This window comes from Chanodichthys erythropterus, chromosome 11 (assembly GCF_024489055.1).
Source record: "Chanodichthys erythropterus isolate Z2021 chromosome 11, ASM2448905v1, whole genome shotgun sequence".
NCBI lineage: Eukaryota > Metazoa > Chordata > Actinopteri > Cypriniformes > Xenocyprididae > Chanodichthys > Chanodichthys erythropterus.
In genome coordinates this window covers 33,075,270-33,100,697 of record NC_090231.1, presented here as the reverse complement: position 1 = coordinate 33,100,697, position 25,428 = coordinate 33,075,270, and the positions used below count along the sequence as shown (strand labels likewise).

General features: G+C 36.2%; 2 protein-coding genes across 7 annotated transcripts in view; one reads left to right on the top strand and one right to left on the bottom strand.

Annotated features, from left to right (window-relative positions):
- The window catches only part of kif18a (kinesin family member 18A), a 30,347-nt gene extending 17,230 nt beyond the window's left edge, over window positions 1-13,117 (bottom strand). The window contains exons 1-6 of one of the 3 annotated variants that reach the window (XM_067400788.1): window positions 13,060-13,117; window positions 10,942-11,314; window positions 10,250-10,407; window positions 8,280-8,384; window positions 8,038-8,148; window positions 7,301-7,498 (exon numbers count right to left, since the gene is read on the bottom strand). In XM_067400788.1, coding sequence (XP_067256889.1) covers window positions 7,301-7,498; window positions 8,038-8,148; window positions 8,280-8,384; window positions 10,250-10,407; window positions 10,942-11,260 — 891 coding nt within the window. In that variant the 5' untranslated portion in view covers window positions 11,261-11,314; window positions 13,060-13,117. Of the gene's footprint in view, window positions 1-7,300; window positions 7,499-8,037; window positions 8,149-8,279; window positions 8,385-10,249; window positions 10,408-10,941; window positions 11,315-11,824; window positions 11,962-13,059 lie in introns of those variants that run through there. The other 2 variants (XM_067400787.1, XM_067400789.1) reach the window with 2 other exon arrangements.
- The window catches only part of mettl15 (methyltransferase 15, mitochondrial 12S rRNA N4-cytidine), a 117,813-nt gene continuing 105,289 nt past the window's right edge, over window positions 12,905-25,428 (top strand). For 2 of the 4 annotated variants that reach the window (XM_067400791.1, XM_067400790.1), the window contains exons 1-2: window positions 12,905-13,036; window positions 13,547-13,811. In XM_067400791.1, coding sequence (XP_067256892.1) covers window positions 13,554-13,811 — 258 coding nt within the window. In that variant the 5' untranslated portion in view covers window positions 12,905-13,036; window positions 13,547-13,553. Of the gene's footprint in view, window positions 13,037-13,546; window positions 13,812-17,009; window positions 17,069-25,428 lie in introns of those variants that run through there. The other 2 variants (XM_067400792.1, XM_067400793.1) reach the window with 2 other exon arrangements.

Here is a 25,428-nt window from a genome sequence, read left to right as displayed (position 1 = left end):
CATGTTCTCTCAGTGTGTGTGAGAGTGCGAGTGGCCTGTTTTGGGCCCTCCCAGGAGAACGTGGGTAAGGAGAGCCGTCTGTGTGACAGGTTAATTTATGCGGATGGCATGAAAACAATACCTATGAAGCTGCACTGCGGAGGGGCCCAGAGACAGGGACAAACCTGCTCACCTTACATACACACACACCAGCCAAAACACTCCAGTATCAAACGGCAAATACAAAAACCACAGAAAACACAACACAAACATGAAAGTACATCAACAAATCAAACAATCCCCTTGAGAATATTTGAACAGTGCCAGAACAACTATATATTTGGACATGACTGCAAATACCCAAATACAAATACAAGTCCCAAAATTGAAAACAACATGGATGCTGCTTTGACAGAAAAAAAAAAAAAAAAAAAAAAAAAAAGAAAAAACAGAGAGAGGGCCTGCACTTATCTAGCACCAAAATAACTCAAGTGAACATAAGGTTTTTGACCATTTCCATATTTATAGGTCACAGACTTGTTAGAGTCAGCTGTACTACAGGCGAAACAAAGATATACTGCATGCTGAAAAACTCCAGACAAAGAAAACAAGTACAAAACTAGAACAGCCTTAACATTCAAATAATGCCTCTCTCCATTTTGCTCTTCAGTAAAAATAAACACAAACAAAGCCAGCAATTTAGATACTTGGACATGAGCTAGAACAAGTAAACTTCTACAGTACTTCATCACTGAAAACAAACATTTGAGAAACAACACAATGCGGTTACACACGCATTAGTTGTAACAGCAGTCAAACCTTTATCCTCACACCCAGGATAAAGCCATGCAAGTATGGTCCAAAAGTTTGGAGTCATTAAGAAATGAACACTTAATCAGCAAGGACACATCAAATTGATCAAAAGGCATTTGTAAAGATACAAAATATTTTTATTTCAAATAAATGCTGTAATTTCTGTTCACCAAAGAAATTATTTTAGCAGTTCCCACCAAAAAAAAAAAGCAGCACAAGTTTTCAACATTGATAAGAAATGCTTTTTGAACACCAAATCAGCATATTAGAATGATCAGCTGTCAAAGGAATATATATTTTTTTTAAATAAAATAAAAAAAGTTATTTTAAAATACATTTAATATTTTACAATATTACCGTTTTTACTGTAATTTTAATCAAATAAATGCAGACTTTGTGAATATAAGAAAATTCTTATATAAAACACACACAACCTTTGCAGATGTTCTTGTTCTATCAATCTCAGCCAGAGACTGGAGACCTGAGTCACCAGAGTCATATTTTTAGAGCATGTTCAGTTGATGTGCTGTGCACGGACAGAAATGCAGTCGACAACTAGTTGTCTGTAACGTTGTTGACGCACATATGGAATAAGACACGCTTTGTTACATTATTGCCAGTAACTGTAAACCTCTCTCAGGTTATGAAAAATGTCACAAATTGGTGATATTGTGTGGTAGCAGGGAAAAACAAAAGTATTTTAAGTGTTTAGGAGGTGGAGAACAAGAAAAACTAATTTAACAGAACCAGAGTTTTTAGCTTAATATCTGAGAGTCTGATAACAACAGGAGAATAAAAATTAAATGTAGGATAGGCATTTTTATTTATTTTTTTATAAACACTTTATTATACTGGTTGAAACTCTTTTCACATCCTGATAACAATCAATAATAGAAGTGGTCTAAATATTTAAACATGTAAATATATCTTCAACGGAAGTCTCAGGACCAAAAAATGTTCATCCAATCATTGCATTCGGTCCTGTCAACATACGTATTTTCATAAGCACCCTGTTCGCGCAGACATCACACGTCACCAGCATGTTTCATGAGGCTATGCAGAGTTGTACGCAGACAGTCACAGAGTATTGCAAACAAACAGCAGCCACCTTTTAAAGTTCCTCCTGAACCAAAAAAATGATCTTATTCTGCGTTCACAGCATGTCATACCTGTAATTACAAGATGGCAACCGGTGACGTTCTATCTGGAGCCGTTCACATCCTTAGACTTGGATTTATGCATTTCTATGTCAAAACTATCAATGCCGAAATGAATATGCAGCAGTCAGATGGTACAAGTATGATCTCTGCAAGTTGTTTACATTCATTATTATTGTAATAATAATTTTGTAATTATGTGGTTTAAGACAAGAGGTAACACAAAGTCTGATATGTATTGCTGTTGCGTCTGTTGTGTCTTATTGAAGGATATCACAAGTTAGGAGACTGACCTCAGTTACCCGTTCACAGACAGTACTGGATCCTCTTTCTGCATTTGTATGTACACTACCATTGAATTTTGTATTTTTTTATTTTTAAAAAGATTCAAATCAATCAATCTTTATTACAGATTCAAGGTCCAAAAAGAAGAAGAAGAAGAAGAAGAAAAAAAAGAAAAAAAGAACAGGATCGCAAAATTCCAGGAATTTTCAAAGCTGGAAACTTTCTATGGGAATATAATGGGAATTAACGAGAATATATGGGAATAAACAGGGAATTTGCAAAATTGCAGGTTAGCCTATAACAGGGTACTTAAATGTAGTTAAAAAAAAAAAAAAAACATTTTACAGCATAATGTTGGTTAAAACAACCATATTTAATGCAATTTTAGTTGAATTTTTACCTTGCACATTCCTCAATCACATTCACACAGAACACTACTTATTGCAGGGCTATTGAGGCCACACCCCCTGCATGCACTGTGCACTCCCCCAGTCCATAACATGCACATTTGATCAAAAAAAAAAAAAAAAAATATTGTGAAACATAACTACAATTTAAAATAATGGTTTTCTATTTTGATATAAATGAAAATATTATTTATTTCTGTGATGCAAAGCTGAATTTTCAGCATAATTTCTCCAGTCTTTAGTGTCACATGATCCTTCAGAAATCATTCTAACATGCTAATTTGATAATCATCAATGTTGGAAACCGTTGTGCTGCTTGATATTTTTTAACTCGTGATACTTTTTTCAGGATTCTTTGATGATCAAAAATTTTAAAAAACAGCATTTATTTAAAATAGAAATATTTTGTAACAATATACACTACCGTTCAAAATTGTGGGGTCAGTCATTTTTTTTTTTGAAAGAAATTAATACTTTTATTCAGCAAGGATGTGTGAAATTGATAAAAAGTGATATTAAAGTGATATTGTTAGAAAAGATTTCTATTTTGAATAAATTGTTCTTTTTAACTTTTTATTAATCAGTGAACCCTGAAAATAGTATTACAAGTTCCAAAAAAATATTCAGCAGCACAACTGTTTCCAACAATGATAATTGAGTATGAAATCAGCATATTAGAATGATTTCTGAAGGATCATGTGACACTGAAATAACACATAAAAAATTGCTGCAATAAAAATATATTTATTTTACATACAGTATTTACTAAATTAGAATTGAATGCGAAAAATAACTTATTTCATGTTATGACCAAACAAAATGTTTATATTTGTTTTTATATGATACATTTTATATAAATATTTTAAATTTATATAAATTTCCCAAAATTTCCAATTCCCATAAATTCTCATACATTTCCATAAATTCCTGTTAAGTTTTCGAATTAGAATAATTCCAAAATTCCCTAATTCCCAAGTTTCTGGAAATTTACCGGAAACTTTCCACCCCGTTGCAACCCTAAGGACAACATATACAGCCCACAGCATCTACCACACACAAAGAGTTACAAAATACAATACCAATGTCTCCACAGCTTTGACTGATAGCGTGTACTAACCCTCATATTTGATAGACCCACAATAATCTCATTTTTAGAAGTATTTAGCCGGCAGATAGATCTATACATGAGATTTCCTAACAGTGCTTTAAAAGTAATTACTCTTGCACTCACAAACATTTCACTTGCACTATACCATCTAGGTTTCTTTAGTAAAATTCTTATTGCATCATTATAAGCTACCTGCAGCTCCTGTAAACTAGATGTTCTATAGTTGAACCACAAATGAGCAGTATAAAAGCGTTGTACAATATGCTTTAAATAGTGACACCTTCACCTCATCTGAACAGAAACTAAACTTACATTAAAGTACATTCGCCTGCATATACATCATATGGCGTTGCCTTTCAATATCCTCATCATCTGTCATGCGTTCAGTGATGAAATGTCCAAGGTATTCTTCTTTCGCACACACAGTGAGACTCTTCTTAGACAACTTAAAAGGGACTCCTTTCACATTTAATAATAATAATAATAATTAAAAAAAAAAAAAAAAAAAAAAAAAAAAAAGTAATATTGTCAAATATTATTACACAGTACAATAACTGTTGGTGGGTCTCAATCAGTTCTCTAGGTTGAGAATCGTTATTTTGTGAGCACGAATTCAGGCACTGGAAAGGACAGCAAGGACCCCGGCTCAGTACACAGGGATACTGATGGTGACATGACAGCATCCTCATAAAATGTCACTACTGGTATTTATTTAACAGCAGAACAGATATTTTTCTGACATTTATTTTTTTAAATATTATTTAAAGTACATTGTAATAAATACTTTAACAATATTTCAGTAATAAATTAATTATAAATGTTAACTAGATTATGTTCAGTACTGGTCTATTAATATATGTTTGTTTTTTTTGTTGTTTTGCAGAAATATAATTAAATACATTTTAAAACATGTATCATGTGTATTTATGTTGGCTCTTCATAACATAAGATTAAGAAAATCTGTGTCACATTTGATCAATTTAATGCCTCCTTGCTAAATACAAGTATTAATTGCTTTTTAAAAAATAAAATATCTTACTGAATGCAATGCTTTAAACTGTATTTACAGGTGTGACTCTCAAATTGACTTGTACCCTATAAGACAATTTGAGTCACACCTGTAAAAATGGCTGTCAGTCTCAAAGCTGACTGAACAACCTGATTTTTTTTTTTTCCCTGGAGAAACACTTCTTCCATTCAAATCACCTAAATGCAATAAATTTATAGAGCATTAATTTGAAGAAATCAATTTCAAAAAGCAGACATGAAAAACCAGCTTCCATCGCATTTCAAAAGCAATGCGAGTTAAAAGTTAAATAATCTGTCAGGATTTGAGACATACGCTACACACACAGTAGCAAATTCCCACCCAACACCAAATAATAATTAAAGGATGGTTTATAATAGCTTATGGAATGAAACAAACACCGCAAGGCAGATTTAACAGCCATTTTCTAAGACTACATTCTATATCCGTCACGGGCTAATGGGATTGGGTGGTAAATTACCCTCAAACCGTCTCAGAGACAGAAAAATTGGATACAATTCCACAAAGCATCTCTGGTGGAGGCCTATTGGAATCAGCGCTAGTGCATGAGCGGGACACACACACACACACACACACACACACACACACACACACACACACACACACACACACACACACACACACACACACACACACACACACACACACACACACACACACACACACACACACACACACACACACACACACACACACACACACACACACACACACACACACACACACACACACACACACAAGCCCTGAGGAAAGGGATAAGTGTACACAACAGAGTCTGGGTTGTAGGTCTCCTAACTCTGATAGCATCAGTCCCTGAACCACAGAGCCAGCGAAACCTTTGGGTTTGTCCCAAAAGCAAAGAAGAGAGGGGATGACTAATACCATCAGAGCAAATGTGCCACAGCACAGTATGACCCCAGCTGACCCAGACTGGATAAAGACCAAGAAAGGCTAAAGTGAAGATAAGTAATAGTGATACAGTAAATACATTTGTTTAAATCACAGCAAGGTGCAGGCAATTTTGTGGTAGGCCCACACAGAATTTGCGTGTCTATTGTACACATTTAAGTTTGTGTTAAATGAAGCGAAAAGTACAACATTCTTTGATAAACTCTTTCATACACGTATTGATAAAATGGTTAGTAATTGACAATGATAGTAAACAACGTATTTCGTTATCAATTAGTGTGGCAGAGAAACGTTAAGTGTGCTTGTATGACATCAAAGTGCTGCGAGAGCGATTAGAGATCAGACGGCTCTGTCTGCTTTTGAATCGCTCTCGTGGTACTTTGCTGTCATAAACCGATCAGTCTGTGCAGCGCCACTTCAAGTCAAACACACCTATTTGACAGTGACAATGTCACTTTGCCACAGTGGTACAAACCTATTACCATAAAAAAAAATAATAATAATGCAAACTGCAGAGGCTTTAGAGCGAGAGAAAAAAAGAAGAAGCATGAAACATATGGCAGCATGTTATATTAACCCTTAAATGCATGACTGTTTCGTCAATCAATACGTATTGGGGTCTTCAGTGACCTGGATCTATATCTAACACAGATGGCTCTCCAACTACCACAACAGTATAAAGCTCTCTTGATATTTTAATAATTGCAAAAGAATAAAATAAAACATATTTGTTACCTTTTGGAACTTGTAAGGGTTCAGTTTGAGCAGATGCATTTTACCATCACTGTCATACATAATATACACTGCCCAGCAAAAAGTTGCAGTTTGGATTTTAATAGGCAAATACTTAAGAGTCTATGGATGGATCATTATTACAGTGATTATTATTTTTCTAGCATGTTATGTGTTTGACAATGGTTCTTTTAACCCCAAAAGATGGAGTGTGTAGCTTTTCCTTTTTTAAACAACCATGTATTAAGATGTATCATGGCCATATTCCAGGATGACAATGTCAAGATTCACCAGGGTTAAAATGGTGAAAGAACGGTTCAGAGAGCATGAAGAATCATTTTCACACATGAATTGGCACCTCTGAGTCTAGACCTTAATTTCATTGAAAGTCTTTGGGATGTGCTAGAGAAGACTTTATAGAGTGCTCTTGCATTGTCAATACAAGATCTTCACCAAAAAAATGATGTACCATTTTTATCAAATCATACATCATTAATAGCGGTTTACTTCCAAGATTTATTATGATTGCGTTCATATCAGCAGTAAACCGAGTTCACACGAACCGTACCCCAGACCGCCCTTTTTAAGCAGACTCGGGTATGGTTCGTGGGTGCGCATCAGGGTTCAGAAGACAGCATTCACATCATCCAAATGAACCAAACTCTGATGTCAATCGATAAGGAGAAAAAAATCTAAATGTCTAAACCTTTAACTAAAAGTGTACACATGTCATCAAATTGTAGCCCATGTTTACACATCCAAATCACATAAAATATTTTAAATTTAGTCATGAAATAATTAAACTTTTTTTTTCAGCAAGATCTGGGTAATCCCTCAAGCTTAACGGGAGATGTAGACCTACTTTGGGGTTGGCAAGCGTATTGATGACGTTCCCCAGGGCGAGGAGCGAGCGGTTGATGTTTGCCCCCTCTCTGAGACGAGCCCCCTTGGCATTGGTCGCACTGGCTCTTTCTGAGCCGGCCAAGTCGATTAAGCTCATCTTGGCCACACGAACATTTGGATTGAGAGTGGCTGACTTATCCTGCTGCCTCAAGTAGATCTGAAGAAAAAAAAAAGAAAAAAGTCTGGACTGAGATCATCTTTCAGGCAGACTGAATATTTATATTTTTGCCTGACAACTTTATAAGCCAGCTGACACTAGTTTGAACTGTGCAGTTATCTTTGAAACACCAAGATCAACTGATAGATGGCTGAGATGGTCAGTTGGATTGCAGAGAAGATCAAAGCTTTATTACTTTTGAAATTACAAACTACATTTTAGAGTCTAGGAATAAAACAATCAGAGAAACAATACAGCTTAATTTGTTATTGCCTTGTCAAATTTTCCAGGAAATACACAAATAGCACACATTAGGAAAAAAATTATAATTTCAAATTGTCCAGTCAACTGGTAGCTCACACTTAATATCAAAACAAGAGGATTAATATAAAGTTGCTCAGGCCCATAGGGGTGCCTGCACACAGAATGAGACCTAACAGCATAAAAACAGTTACACCGAACCACATCCGGTTGTGTTTAATTGTTTTTATCTCTATGTTTACAGAGAAAAAGAGACAAGATAGCGAGAAGCCTTTTACCTGGAATACGGCATGTGAGCGGGAAGACGAGGCGTTCATGTCAGTGGGGTGCTGCGTCCTGTTCCTGTTGCCATAGTCAAGAGCTTCAAGGATGTGCTCTGCAGATTTGGGCTACAAAGTAAAAAAAAGTATAAAGTCACATACACCATCAGATGAAATAAACCAATGACAACATGAATCAACATGGTGACATGAATCAAGGTCACAGAAAATGCACAATGACACATGCAGCCCAACTTCACCTGGTGCAGGGTGAGTCCTTGAACCACAACTCCATTGGAGCCATCCTCTCTCACCGCTAATGGACCAGAGTTAGTTAGCAAATCCCGAATCTGTTCATTATAAACCTGTTCAGAAAAAAGGGCAGAACCTTATTGCTCAGAACCCAAAAGGACTGGCTAATTTGACCTGCCCTAGGAATAATAAACTATAACACAAATATGGCACTTTTTGTAAGGTGCACTCAGTTTTCCACTCATTAAAAAGGTACTTTAAAAAATGGCATGAACATATTTTGCTTTGTGTGATTGAGTATCAATGTTGTAAAATTTCAGTATAAGTTTAGGACTGCCACATCTTGACTAGTGCAAAAAAGAAAAGTGGGGTGTACTCCAGAAAGCAGGTTTTGTTGTAAACTCACAAGCCCGGAAAAGGGTTTTCGTTTCCAATAAAACACAAAATTAAACCTCTGGGAAAGTTACCATAGTATCAAGCAAGTGATGTTTAAATACTTCAGTCACCCTGCAAAAATGCGTTGAGTATTTTTGTCACATTCCAAGAACAAATATCTAAAAATTCTTAAATTAAGATGCAAGTTCTATAAACGAAAAAGATAAGATATTTAGTCTTGTTTTTGTTGGATGGTTTAGGCAGTAGCCCGTGAGGTGTGTAGAACTAACTTGTGACACGGTTTTTCAATAATAATGAAGAAAATGTTCTAAAAGTGGAAGTAAAATGCCTAACGAGTGTTTAATAATAATAAAAGTATTTATAATTTTAATAAATAAATAAATATATATATATATATATATTCACACTCTTAACTAAGAGTCAACCTACTCAGAGCTGATTGAACTCAATTTAGCAGTTCTGAAACTGAACTCAGAGTTCCCCATCTCAGGGTAGTCAACTTAGAGTTCAAATTTTAACTCAAATTTTAAAGTTTGTTGAACCTCCTTTCTGGAATACACCCCTGTTATTAACATTAGCTATGTTTCCATCCACAGTTGGGAATTTAACTTATGCGCAAAATTGGAAGATCGCATAAAACATTTGTGAAAAGCAGCATTTATAGCCCATGTGTGCAAGAGAACAAAATCATCACTTCCTGGGAAACTGGTGCAAAATATCTGTAATAAAAATGAAAAATAAAATCTGTAGTAATAATAAAAAAAGTTGCTGCAATCGGGGAAGCCACTATGTCTCTTTTCCCCAACATCACAAATGACTTGCATCTCAGAGCGCACAGACGAAACACAATAAATATCATATCTTGCATCCAGATGCCTGGTGTTTGGGAACGCAATCGTGCGAGATGCTTATGGGAAGGAATTAAACCAAATCAATCAGACATTAGCTCAGGCATTTCAGAATGATCAAACCAACATTTGCGATGCTGTGCAATACAATTGGTCGACTGATTAGTCCAGTTGTGCATCGAGGGATTTTTTTTTGCCTTATCAGACAAAAATTTGATCTGCCTGAATTGAGTGTACGAGTTTTAATGCACTTTTCTTTTCTTTTTTTTTTTAAATTTATGTGCATCTTTGACATCCTAAAATGCGCATAAAATATGTGGATGGAAGCATAGCTAGTGATAATAAGAATTTTTTCTTAAGCACCAAATCAGCATTACAATGATTTCTGAAGGATCATGTGACACTGAAGACTGAAGCTAAAAATTTAGCTTTCCCATCACAGGAATAAATGACATTTTTAAATATATTAAAATTGTAATATTTCACAATATTACTGTTTTTGCTGTATTTTTGATCAAATAAATGCAGCCTTGGTGAACATAAGAGACTTTAAGAAACATAAAAAAAAAAAAATCATACCCAACCCCAAATTTTTTATATATATATATATATATATATATATATATATATATATATATATATATATATATATATATATATATATATATATATATATATATATATTATATAAATAAATCTGAATTAATAAATGCACTGGAAATTTGAAATCTCACCTCAAGATAAGAAAAAGCTATGTTAAATACTTTGTCCTCCTTGATGAGGTCCATACGAGCAAACAGTTCCTTCATAGTGAGAAACATCACTCCTGGGGCATCACTAGTACCCAACATGGTGTGTGTTTTTCCTGCTCCTGTAGCTCCATAAGCAAACACTGACCAAATAAAAAGACACAAATTTAGGAATAAACTTGATCAGCTATACCACTACCATAAGCTATCTGAAAGGTCTGATTTCCTGAGAAGTATGAATTAGTGGCAAAAAATTTAATTGCATCTAAAAATTAATTTATAAATTACCAGGGGTGTGTTTCCCAAAAGTATTGTGAGACAAGATGATTGTAGGGACCATTGGTGCCAATAGTTCTATGATTTACTTAGGCTTATGATGCTTTTGAGAAATGCAGCCCAGATTATTGGAGTGACAAATCAATACACCAACCAAACTAAATCCCTCTAGCTTGGTGAAATGGGAAAACCCACAGGCCTTGCTCTTGTAGCAGTATCAAAATGTGAGAAAGGAATCAGGAACTTTTATTTAAATACTTGTATGCTGTATCAAGTTCTAACAAGACAAACACTGTCAGCCCAAAATTGCATGATAAATCCTGATTTTACTGCTTAAATCAAGTACATCATGGCACAGAAATATGCTCTCAGATTCAGTGAAAATAAATAAACTGTCTCACCAGTGCAGTTGTAGCCATTCAGGACACCATCCACTATTGCTTTAGTGGTGTTCTCAAAAACTTCCACCTGTGAAGAGTCCTCCCCAAACACACTGTCAAACACAAACTTGAGGTCCTTATTGGCTCTCTTTCGCACATCCCTGTTGCCTACCCGCTGTCCCCGGAAAAATGTCACTTCTTCTTCTTTAGGATCAAAAACAAGCATGTGGTTGTCAACAACATGGACAACCTTCTTGTAATTTCCATTCTTCTCTTTGTCATTTAAAGGACGGACACGGACCACCACTTTCACATGGCTGCACACCTCCACATCTGACATTGTCTTGTTTTACAGCTTCCCACTGAAAATCTCTGCTCCTTGATGTTTGTGTATCTGTACAATGCAAGAGAATAATTTCAAACAAACAGTAATGAAAAAAACAAACAAACAAAAAAACAAACAAAATCCTAAGACACTTATTTCACACTACTTGCTCAGTTACTTTTGAGACATGCTGGCAAAATACATTAGTTTGTTTTATTGTGATACCATGATAAATAAGCCTGAGAAGAAGAACATAAGGGGGCTTAAAATAATAAAACTAACGTTGAGCCTCATACTGTACGTAGTATGTTTTAATATAAGGCCATTGCTGAAACCAAACTAGCATACTGCAAACCTGGTGCCAATTCATTTTAATCGCACAGTAACACAAGGCCAGTTATATTCATTACACGCCTGACTATATCATCTGTCTGTAAAGTTAGGTTGATTTTTACTTTAAAACTCTTATTAGCATTAGTTACTAGCATCTGCTAGCGTTGCGCTAAAAGCTGCAGCTAACTGCTCATTCATTTATTTCAATCACAATAGAAGTTAACGCTATAAATGTGTATAACCTACCATCTGATACAATATGAATCCGCGGCGAATGATATGACTATGGTATTAAGAGAAATGTTAATTTTAAAGCCTACATTCGAGTTTATAGTAAACAAAACCAAAACCGTAAGCGCGAAGATTTCAAAAGCAAGCTGCTGTTCCGTCCCTGCATCTGATTGGATGAGCGCAGTCTTACGTCAGAGACGTATGACGCTATGACTGAATCTAGGCGAAAGAGAATTTTATTCACGATTAAATATAGCATAAAGTGTATCATTCCATTGAACAATGTGATTTCGAAATCATGTAATATATAGCAGATTTCAGTTAAGACTGACACTTTGAATGTCAGTTCGTGGAATGTAATTTATGTTCCACATAAATCCTGTGACTGAAATGAGCTTTTCAGTTTTAATGGTCTAAAAAGAGTTCGTGTTGTATTGTACACAGCGATGTCACTGATCTCTTTTGCCAAAAAGATGTTTCAAAGCTTCAGGGGCAAAAAATATTGATATACTGAATACTGTATAATACTGATACTACATAATTTTCATGATCACGATCTCTAAACAACATGACATGTGGAAAAACACATTTTTAATAATTAACTGATTGATTATAAAATTGTATTGTCATATTAAAAGAAATTAAATGTATTTCACATCTATCTATATACAATGCCTGCAAATGTATACAATTACGTTAATTTTGGCTACTGTTGTAACTTTCTATTGGTTCGAACTGATCAACGAAAAACATTTTTGACTCAGTTTGAGTCTCACAGTTCTGACCAGAAATAAAACACATACTTAAATTTCTTTAGATGCATGCATCATTGAACTATGTATGGAGTAAAATATATATGTGCTTAATTATTTGAGATATTGTGATTAAACTGATGAACATTAATTGAAGTGTCTCGTATGAATTTAATCACATTCTGCATATGTAAAACATCACTACAGAATTCTGTCAAGATTGCTAATTGATGTTTCTAAGGCGTGATTTTCACCGCTTGTATCTGATTGTAGTGTATATGCAGATATGCATGTCCTGTTACAGGAGGAACACAAAATCGTCATTTCTTGTTTCTTCCGGGAGCTGTCACAGCTGCACTGCACTCATGAACCTCCAGCACAACGCTGAATGAAGGACTAAACAACCTTGCTTATTAGTATAATAGCGATTAATCATTAATTCACAACCTGCTGTATTGTTTTATCTGTTTGCATAGTAAGTTATGTTTACGAACTGACCTTTGAATATGATATCTACTGTATGGTGTGCGGAGACTTGTCTTTAAATACATCATGTGTTGACAGACATGATAACAATACACGCACTTCCTTTAAAATCTGAATATATGATCACCAACACATCCCTGACAAACCCTTGCTCTTGCGTCCTGCTGTGTCCTTGTGTCTCCTGCGTCGTGTGTCATATTGGCGGGAGTTTCTTAACAGATGTTAAGTGATAGAGACATTTACAAATTACAAACACATGGGTATTATTAAATGTATAGGAAAGTGGTTTATCCTATTTCTTTAGCATGTTCACGCCATATCTGAGTTATATTTTGAAGTGATTGTTAGTTTACAATATCACAGTTTTTGATTAAAACTTTAATGACTTACAAATTGGGTAAAACAGATGGCATGTTTGACAGTCTCTTGGATTTTATAGCTTGTCAGTATTATTCTCATGAAATATCTCCTACCATTTTATATCCTCTATTCTGTGCAGAACCCAAATGCCCATATATCGTTTCATGGAAGCACCCTGCACATTGGGACTATGGAAAGACGTGATTCCTGACCTCAGCTCCAGAATGTTCAGACGATGTTGGAGGAAGTTGTGGCATCCAGGGAGGCCCTATACTGGCTCAGTGCCTTCAAACCCTGATTCTGAGTTCAGAAATTCAGAGATGTCAACCAAAAGTGAGAAACCCTTACACACACCAGTCATGGTGAAGGAAGTGTTGCAGTTTCTGGACATCAAACCCGGGCAGGTCAGTCAGTTCTTCATCAAAAGTCAGCATTCACTGAAATTAAGTGTTTACGTTGGCTATACATGTGTATCTAGCAGTTTGTGAGGTCACTTTTGTGTCATTTGCATCTTGGACTTATATACACAGTCTGTGATTGTAGAAACCGAGGCAATAATTAAGTCCTGTTTTTTTAATCACAGAAGTGGAGATGTACACATTGTTGATCTTTGTCACCAGTGGCTTATTGCACTTCATTTTTCATTTTGAATCTGTAATGATTCTGTGCATAAAGACTTATACTGTCAGAAAAGAAAATGTGCAAAATTGTACATTAGTGGTACAACAGGGTACCTTATCTAGCACTAAAAGATGCATATTAGAGTAGTAGTATGTACCCTTAAAGTACTACGATGAAATGAACCTTTAAGGAGTAAATAAGGTGCGTAATTGTCCCTATAAAGGCACTGCCCCAGTGACATGCTGTTGTACCCCTAAAGGTACAATATTTGTACATTTTTAGTTACTAAGTCTGATTTCATTAGATAAGATTGTAAAATGCCAAATAAATAAATGAATATTTGATCAAATACAAAATATTGACTCATTTACCCTCCACCAAATGTCTTTTCGAATAGCAGTATCATCAGAAATCATGTGATTCGTGACATGTTTACATAGAAATAATTAATGAAAAAGACCATAATGTGCATCCTTTTTAACTCCTACACAGGGCGCAACACTGAACTTTTGTGTTTGTGTATTTGTGTATGTATGTGGGAAAACCTGGAGGCGGAATGTTGACTTGTCATCGCCATGTTAACCACATGCCGTCTTGACAAGAAAAAAAAGTTGTTCGTCACCAAAACTTTTAGGACTCCCAATTTGTTAACTGTCCCCTCTTGGGAAGGGTAGGGAAGTTAGCAGTGTGCTCACAGACCTTGGCGTACTCTAACGTGCTAGCAGGCCAGATGGGCGTGAGTCAAAGGGCCTTCTGCTCTAGTGGGCAGCTTGAGATGGGCATCGCTGGGCCCTACAGCTCAAACCGTTGCTCATGCAGGTGGGGGCTCCGGGTCAGTGACTGAGTCAGTGATGGCACCACTGTTGGGTTGTTGGCAGAACGTGGGGCGCCACAGAAACACACCACTCCTGACTAAGGTTTGCACCTCTTAACTTCACTATCCGCCCATGGGCCAACTGGTGCAGAGACAGCCTGCCAAAGGCCTGCGTTTAACCAAATAATCAAAAAAAAAAAGGCCGTCTGTGCTTCAATAAGGAATGTATCTCACAGATGTGTTTGTGTATGCCATTTAGAATTGAATTGAGAATGCTTTTTCAAGTAGCAAACAGGAACTAAAATTGAAAATTCCATTTAAGGAAGTAGAACTTAAATAATTGATATAATACAAATACTCCAATAAGTGTCATTTAATAAAGTTTAAGATAAACTTTGAATGTTGGCATGACTGCCTTGTCTAAAAGTTAGAAAAGTTTACTTTACAATACAATAAAGTCAATTTGTTAACAATGAACACCTTTTTCTACATAATTTATTAGTCTAGTTTAATGCTAGTTTATAAATATTCTGTTGTTCATTGTTAATTCATGTTTGTTCATACATTAATGTTAATTTCATATGATAAAAATGTATTAATATGTGTAGAGATGGCCATTAACCTTGATTATTAAATGCTTTAAAAATATTGATCATAGCTATGCCTAATGCTTGTTAACAAATGTCAACAAATTGAACCTCATTCTAAAGTGTTTTCAAAAAATCTACATTTCTTTTAAATGTCTTTTAAACCTAATTTCCCACATTTACCTGTTGAATTTGGTAAGTTTGTCTTCCTGTCATTCCAATTCAAATTCCATTTCAACTTCAATGTGGCCAATTAACTTCAAATTAACACACATGAATTGAAAGGGAGCCAATTCTTCAACTGCCCAACCCTAGAATGCAATGGCACTTGGTTTGTTGGCAAAAGAGCTCCTTGTAAAATTGCTTCTCTCTAGGGTTGCAAAGGGGCAGAAAATTTCAGGTAAGTTTTCCATGGAAACTTAATCTCTAGAATTTTGGAATTATTCCAAGTTGGAAACTTAATAGGAATTTATGGGAATTAATTGAACATTTTGGAATTTACTGTATCATATACCAACATAAATATAAACATTTTGTTTGATCATAAGCGGACATGCATGCAAACTAATACAAATTTTAAAAATGACAATTTTGACTTAATTTGATTTAATTGTAAGTAGAACTTAAATTGATTCTTTCATTGAGCAACACAAAAGCATACATGTTGAATGTAATAAACATATTACCTATGGTTGCTGTAAAGTGAAAGCATCCCCTTCCAAAAAAAAAAAAAAAAAAAAGGAGAGAAAAAAAAATATTTTTTTTCCCTCTAAAGCTTCTTAGGTCTAAATATTGTTACAAAAGATTACTATTTTAAATAAATACGGTTCTTTTTATTCATAGGTTATAAAAAAAATATTAAGCAGCACAACTGTTTCCGGTATTGATAATAAATCAGCATATTAGAATGATTTCTGAAGGATCATGTGACACTGAAGACTGCAGTTATGGCTGATTTTATTTATTTTTTATTTTTTTTTGCATCAAAAATCATAAATTATATTTTAAAATACATTAAAATAGAAAATCATTATTTTAAATTGTAATAACATTTCACAATATTACTTTTTTTCTGTATTTTTGATAAAATAAATACAGTCTTGATGAGCGTAAGAGATTTCTTTCAAAAACATAAAAAAATAGTAATGTTTCCCAGCTTTTGATCGGTACTGTAATTCTGTATGATAACAGAAAACAGAAGGTAGAAGGAAGAGCATCACAGCCTCAGCTAGCTAACACATGATAGCTATAGCTTCATAAATTGTCAATGAAATAGTGCTAGCTTACATTTAGCATATCTGATGTACTGGCTAGCTAGCTACTGTATAACCACATTTTGGTATTTGCTAGTTAAACTTTAATACCATAGATCAAATATGTTTACCCAAGTAATATCATCAAAATGTACTTGACTGGATGTAGTCCTTGGGCTCAAATGCAGCAATTTCAGGGGGGAGTGTCTGTGGGGGGCAGGGAGGGTCATTTTTAGCTTACACACAGCATAAGGAAATTTTAAACATAAATGTATGTAATTTATGTGAATAATTGACAAGATGGACATTTTGACATTTTGTGTGCAGGATTCAAGAAATGACCTGTGCATGTTATGGATGAATGCAGTCGCCTCAATAGCCCTGCAGTGAGTAGTGTGCTGTGTGCATGTGATTGAGGAATGTTAAGGGTAGAAATTCAACTGAAGTTAAATCTGATTGTTTTAACCAAGATTTTGCTGCACAATTTTTTTTCAACTTTATTTAAAGGAACACTCCACTTTTTTTGAAACACATTTTCCAACTCCCCTAGAGTTAAACAGTTGAGTTTTACCGTTTTCGAATCCATTCAGCCGATCTCCGGGTCTAGCATAGCTTAGCATAGTTCATTGAATCTGATTAGACCATCAGCATCTCGCTCAAAAATGACCAAAGAGTTTCGATATTTTTCCTATTTAAAACTTGACTCTTCTGTAGTTACATTGTGTACTAAGACCGACGGGAAATGAAAAGTTGCGATTTTCTAGGCTGATATGGCTAGGAACTATACTCTCGGTCTAACAGTCTAATCAGATTTAATGAACTATGCTAAGCTGTGCTAAAAGTGGTACCACCAGACCCGGAGATCGGCTGAATGGATTTGAAAATGGTAAAACTCAACTGTTTAACTCTAGGGGAGTTGGAAAATGAGCCTATTTTCAAAAAAAGAGGTGTTCCTTTAAATTCTCTGTTATAGGCAAATAGGCTAACCTGCAATTCTGCAAATTCCCAGTTTATTGCCACACTGTAAAACTCAATAAGTTAAGAATACTCAAAACATTTGAGGGAACTTGTTACCTCAAAACATTTTTACACAAGAAAACTAACTTAATTTTTTAAAGTTAGTAGAACTTAAAATTTTTGTGACAAGTGGGGCGGGGCCAAGAGCCTATGTGGTGCACAGGTGTCTCTCATTAACAATCTCGTCACTGGCATCTCTTCGCTACCACAGTTCTCAGCCTCGCCCAACTGATCATAATCTTAATTGCATACAGTTAATTTACATAAACATCACATTGAGATCTTGGTTAAATGTTAGAGAGCAAATAACACATGCTATTATAACTATCAAAGAGACTGTCATTATATAACTTGCATGTATATAATCAAACAACATACAGTATATGGTCTTTAAATTTTTGCAGCCCATCCTCAACCTAACCACAGGTTCTACTCTTCACCACAATGGTAACCCTACAAAACTAACATAACAGAACCCCCTGTAAATCCCAGCATAACACAACATTAAACACTAATTTACGTCTTCCTATGTTAATCTCAAAAACACACAAAATAACACTTAATTTCAGCATTTATTTATACAGTCTGACACAAAGCATGCAGGATTAGAAATCTGCTGCAACACAACTCAATCATATTAAGTTCAGCTTACTGCAATGAAAATTTGAGTTCACGCAACTTTTTTTCTATTACGTACAATGAACTTTCATTATTATTTGAGTGAAACAAAGTCATTTCATTTAATTAATTTCACTATTCGGTTTTACAGTGCATTAAATCCCATTAATTCCCATATATTCCTGTTGATTCCCATGGAAAGTTTCCAGCTTTGAAAATTCCCATAATTTTGCAACTCTACTTCTCACAGAGAACATGGTGAAAGGATATTGACTATCAGAACAGTCTTTTAAATTAATTTATGTTTTAAATTGTAATTATGTATATATATATATATATATATATATATATAAAACAATTTCTTTTTATAAATTTGGGGTTAGACAATAAGAGTTAACTGATTTGTGGAAAAATGATGCAGATATTTAATACTGTATTTTACATACTGTGCTGATTTTAATGCTAAGTGGGACTTACAGCAGAATTTCAAGATGCGCCTTTACTGCCATGACTTTGGTCTTCTAATCAGAAGAGATCTGTTTTATCGCTTGAGGCGTTTAGTATCAAAACCATGAAAGCAAGCAGCAAATTGTTCAATGCGGAAAAAAAGAGCTGGTTCATGCTCTTCTAATAATTACCAATTTAGCCTCCTTTATTATTACAGTGACAGACAGCGTAATAACAACTCTTAGTCAAATGCTTACTGGGATTGCTCAGAGGGATCACTGTAATATTTTGATCTGCCATTGTAAAGCAATCAACCCCACTGCAGAATCTCTCTTCCAACGAGGCAGGAGTGAGTATGAATGGAGCTCTTAGGCAATCAAAGAGTAAACGCAGCAATTACACCAAAGTGGGTAAATGTAGGCTTTCAGCCGGCCGCCACCTCCCACGCAGTTATCCAGGAATGGATAGCAGCACAGGTGAAGGGCTTTCACGCGTCACCCCCTGGCACAGCAGCTGCAGAGTAGAGATTTCACTGACAATCCATCAAGATTGGTTCTGTAAGCGGGATTGCCCTTGAATGGTCCGTGACGACATATGGTCGGTGCTTTATTTTTTTGACAACATTTTGCTTGCATACATCCAGTTAAGACAACAATCAATCCCCCCCCCACACACACACACTCACTGTACATGTGATGGCATTATAAGCACAAATTCCAGAAAGAACACCTTAGCGGCTACACACTTCTTTCTTATTCTGCTTACAGGTGTCATCAACATGTGTGGTGGCCCACGCCAACTTTCCTATTGCCATGGGAACTGTTTAAACAGTTGAAGGAAGGTTACCCATATTTAGCTTACCACCTAGTCATTGTAAAACTGATTTTTGTGATTCCCAGACTTATTTTGGGGTTTTCAAACTATACAGCACAAAAGTGACCACTGACTTTTTTCTGCAGTTCTTTCCTAAGTGTTTCTATTCCCATTTATTTTCTCCATTAGGCAATTTGATTTTAAACATTAATAATAATAATAATAATAATAATAATAATAATATTAATAATAATAAAAAAAGAGTCCTTGAACCAAAACAACCAGCTCTGAGATTAATCATAAACACAAAAGTACTGTGTGCTTAATTTTTTTTATGACAAATGACATAATTAAATAAAAAGTTACAACGTAAATCTTTTCAATTGTTGGAAATCTCAGAAGCATAGACCAGGAGACTTTGGGATCTCTTGAAGCAGAAGTTACTCTTTATTGAGAAACACGCTGTGCGTCGCTGTGGTCATCCAAAATCTAACTAAACCAGTGACTTGGTAGTTCATATACATTCAAGGGGGAGGGATACATAGAGTAGAGGTGTGGACAATCTAAACAAAGGATGCAAATGCAGTACAGGAATCAGATCATTGCTTACATTTCCCAGCCATGGTCTAATCAGCATAACTGTGTCATTCAAATGCATAGGTGCTAATCCAATCAGTCTGGCAGTATCACCTATACCTTTACATTATCATAGAGACAAAAGCACTGCTGTATCTTGAGCTTGTCCTGCCAAATGGTCAGGATGTAGGATCTGCAGATTTTAAACAGATTCTTAAATTTGTAATTCCACAGTTCCCCCTTTGAGAGTTCTAATAACTCTCACATAATACAAATTTAAACCTTCTTAAATCCCTTCTATAACATATGTTTGTTAACATAAGTGCCATCTTCCAGTCATGCAACTTGTAACAGTTACAGGCACATACATCTTATTCTGTGTCGTGTCCAACATTTACATAAGTGTTGTTCTTTAACTTGAGTATACTGTTGACACATATACAACGCAGGGTGGTAACATGTTGTATTAACTACATGACACAGAAAAACCATGTAGCATAAGCGTGGAAGTCCTAAAAGTCCATGGTGCCTGAATAGCTGTGGAGTCTGTTCCCTGTAGAGTCCATTTCCATGTTTGTCCCAAGATGATTCTTTGTCGTTGTGCAACTCCGAGTTGCTCAGATGACTCCGTCATCATGAAGGTTGTTCATGGTTATCTGAGGTGATGCTTTACACCAAGTGCTGCTTATGAGACGTCATGGCATATACACATACCTGCACACAAGAAAACAAAGAAAAAGCAGACCAGCAGTATTCATGCATAGACTTTAGTACGTTACACCTCTGATGATCCTATAGTTTTTCTGTCTAACTCTGATCAACATAAACTTCTAGTGATCGTATAGTGGTTTTGTTCTTCTTTTTCTTAACCTAGTCTTAATCAATTTGACACCTATAGACCAGTAAGGTGGGGATAAACTGAGAGAGGGGGAAACCTATGAGGAAGTCTTCACCACAGGGTTTAGCCCCCGAGGCCTTATGCACTTCGGTTCTTCCCTGGGCTCCTCACTGGTCTGTGTGTCCTATTCTCTCCCTGTAGTTAGTTTCCAAATTTAAGGTGCTACATCTCCATCTTCCATTGAAACATCAGTCATAGCAGACATCATACCCCATTGAGGATGGACAAGTGAATGGAGTGTGCTGTAGCATAACATTTAAGGCTGTGAGTGTACTTAACCTGTGTCCCCAAATGGTGGAAGTGATAGTCAACTTTCTTTTGTTCAGAATGAGTCTTTAAGCTTTCTTGTAAATGACTGGGGAAATTAAGCACTCACAGCCCAAATGGTTAGCATGTCAGCAAGCTGCTGCTCCAAGAGTTTGGAGAAGAGGGGAGGGGCAGTTTCAATGTAGCAAGTAGACTGAGTAGGAGCTGAGTAAAGCTGTTAATTTCTTTTAATGTCTTTTTGTTTTTCCTACACTCTTTCATCCAATGTCCAGGTTTACCACAGTAATGACATCTGCCTTCTCTCTTAGGACATTTACGTTTCTGTCGATTCTCTGTGTTGACCTTAAAGGATGCTGCTGCAATCTTTACTCTTGTCTTGACATCTGAGTCTCTTTCCCAAATAGCTAACCTATCCAAGTTGTTTTGCAGGGTTCCATTGGACCATGTGAGGTCTAAGAAAGGCAATGCATTTCTGTATTCTGATGAAAGCCCATCAAACCACATGCGGACCAGTGGTCCATTATCCTCTAACACCTTCTCTGGAGTGTCAACTATTCCACTGTATGCTGCCGCTGACTGACAAAATCTTTCAGTGTACTCACTTACAGTTTCATCCTTCTGTACACAACTAGTGATCTTTGACCAGTCTACCTTTGGTCCAACAAGGTTCTGTAACACTCTCAGAACTCCTTCTCTCAATTCGCCTTTACTGGAATGCTGAAACTCAGAATTATTTACAGCACTTTCAAAATCATTGAATTCTGACTCTTTCAGGATTTGTGACATTAGCTGTGTGACTTCAGCTAGGGACATATCATAGAGCTTCATTTTTCTGGACAACTCTGTCCTAAACTGAGTGTGAATGGAGTGTGCTGTAGCATAACATTTAAGGCTGTGAGTGTACTTAACCTGTGTCCCCAAATGGTGGAAGTGATAGTCAACTTTCTTTTGTTCAGAATGAGTCTTTAAGCTTTCTTGTAAATGACTGGGGAAATTAAGCACTCACAGCCCAAATGGTTAGCATGTCAGCAAGCTGCTGCTCCAAGAGTTTGGAGAAGAGGGGAGGGGCAGTTTCAATGTAGCAAGTAGACTGAGTAGGAGCTGAGTAAAGCTGTTAATTTCTTTTAATGTCTTTTTGTTTTTCCTACACTCTTTCATCCAATGTCCAGGTTTACCACAGTAATGACATCTGCCTTCTCTCTTAGGACATTTACGTTTCTGTCGATTCTCTGTGTTGACCTTAAAGGATGCTGCTGCAATCTTTACTCTTGTCTTGACATCTGAGTCTCTTTCCCAAATAGCTAACCTATCCAAGTTGTTTTGCAGGGTTCCATTGGACCATGTGAGGTCTAAGAAAGGCAATGCATTTCTGTATTCTGATGAAAGCCCATCAAACCACATGCGGACCAGTGGTCCATTATCCTCTAACACCTTCTCTGGAGTGTCAACTATTCCACTGTATGCTGCCGCTGACTGACAAAATCTTTCAGTGTACTCACTTACAGTTTCATCCTTCTGTACACAACTAGTGATCTTTGACCAGTCTACCTTTGGTCCAACAAGGTTCTGTAACACTCTCAGAACTCCTTCTCTCAATTCGCCTTTACTGGAATGCTGAAACTCAGAATTATTTACAGCACTTTCAAAATCATTGAATTCTGACTCTTTCAGGATTTGTGACATTAGCTGTGTGACTTCAGCTAGGGACATATCATAGAGCTTCATTTTTCTGGACAACTCTGTCCTAAACTCAGAAAAATTTCTATGCACTGATGGCAAATTCTCAGCAATTCTTTCTATGTCTTCAGGACCTATAGAGGTACTGACTGCTTGTAACTGCAGTATGGGGGTTACAGATGGAACTGTGTCAACCCCTTTTGCCCTACTCTGAGCCTTTTGTCTCGCTCCACACACTTCAACTGCATTTATATCTTTATCCATGAATCCAGTATTGCTATTGCCCTCTAGTCTACAGAAAGACTGTAAGTCAGGATAGCTTTCATCTGACTGTCGGTCTTTTGAGTCACATTTGGTTGAGGCTTTAAGGCCCAACTTCTGAGTGAGACGAGACACTCTAGTGTGCAACTGTTTGTTCTGCTCTTCTAACTTAGCAATATGTTGGATTTGTTCTTGTGCAATGGATAGAGTAAATTCTCTGTGGCAGCAGATAATGCCCTTCATATTTTTCTTCCGAATACAAGCACCAAGTACCTTTTTGCATTCTTCAATGGACCAAACTTTTTCTGGATGAATCCCAAATTTCTTTGTCAAATCCAATCTGACTGACTCAGTCACTATTGAGTCCATGTGCTTTCCTAACAATGATCTGAACTCACTATCTGTCCATAAAGGAGTAGCTAGTCCACCTTTCTCAGTTGTTGGAATTAGTCTAGCGTTCTTTCTCAACATTTTGTAATGTCTTTCTGGTACAACAATACACTTCAACACTTCCCTGACAGAGCAGAGGTTAACCTAGTTAATACACATCGTAATGTATTCAACCTTCTCTGACGAGCAGAGTTGAAACAACTTGCTACCACACTTTAACAGTTATAACCTTCCCTGAATTAACAGAGGATGAACCTTCTTCTCTAGCAAAGTAGAGGATGGCTATTCTGTTAACACACCACCTTCCCTGATAAAACAGAGGACAACACAAATTATTAGCACATTACACTAATTCTTCCCTGCCTGAACAGAGGATACCTAATTATTAGCATGTGATGCTAAACTTCCCTGCCTAAACAGAGGATAAACTTAATCTCTAAAAGAACATTTTTAGAGGATAACTTAGTTAACCAAACCCTACAGCTGTCTGTTAACTCTTCTCTGACGGCGCAGAGGATAACAACTGGTCTTAATGGTTCTTTTGGATAGAGTATCACTCACCAACCCTTGGGTGTACAGGAAAATTCAGCCTGGATCTTCTTTCGGATCAGATCTCTGTTGTGCTTGAAGTTCCAATCTGGATTGAGGTGAGAAGCTCTATCCGGGTCACGGCACCAAAACTGTTGGAAATCTCAGAAGCATAGACCAGGAGACTTTGGGATCTCTTGAAGCAGAAGTTACTCTTTATTGAAAAACACGCTGTGCGTCGCTGTGGTCATCCAAAATCTAACTAAACCAGTGACTTGGTAGTTCATATACATTCAAGGGGGAGGGATACATAGAGTAGAGGTGTGGACAATCTAAACAAAGGATGCAAATGCAGTACAGGAATCAGATCATTGCTTACATTTCCCAGCCATGGTCTAATCAGCATAACTGTGTCATTCAAATGCATAGGTGCTAATCCAATCAGTCTGGCAGTATCACCTATACCTTTACATTATCATAGAGACAAAAGCACTGCTGTATCTTGAGCTTGTCCTGCCAAATGGTCAGGATGTAGGATCTGCAGATTTTAAACAGATTCTTAAATTTGTAATTCCACACAATGTAAGTTAAATAGCAAGTCTTTTTGTATGGAGAAAAGGTATTGTTGTCCTCTATTGAAGCGTGAAGATAGATGTCACAGTATAAATATCGAAGTGTGTAAGAGTAGGTACAATGTATATTATATAAGTGACTGGTGATTTTTCATTCTCAGTCTTTCAGTGTTTAATTAACCTGTTTTGTTTCCTATAGAAGCTTCCATTGTCAGAGAGAAAAAGAGCAAAGGGAGAGATGGAATTCTTTGTTAATTCTTTCTGTTCTCTCTCATTGTGGCCATTTTCACCTTCCACTTGCCCATAAATTACCCAAACTAGAGCAGCCTCATTACCCACCAAATTAGCCTTGAAAAAAATTACATTTGGTACACCTCGATATTCTATTCACCTTGAATTGCAGATCCACTTTGCCAGCCGAGTAACCATTTTACACTAATTATCTTAGCCATCAGGATGCAATTGTAGCATTTAACTAATTTAATAATGAACAGTGTGAATCCTACAGTTTGATTACAGGGGTGTAATGTAGAAGCCATTGGAGAATGACAATATCAGCGGAGTAGGAGATGGGGGAGTGGGAACTTCCATCTGTCTAAAGGGACTAGACATGTTTGTCCACATCAGACCTACAGCTGTGTGTAATACTGCACTGTACGTGACCTGAACAGGTAGCGATGCA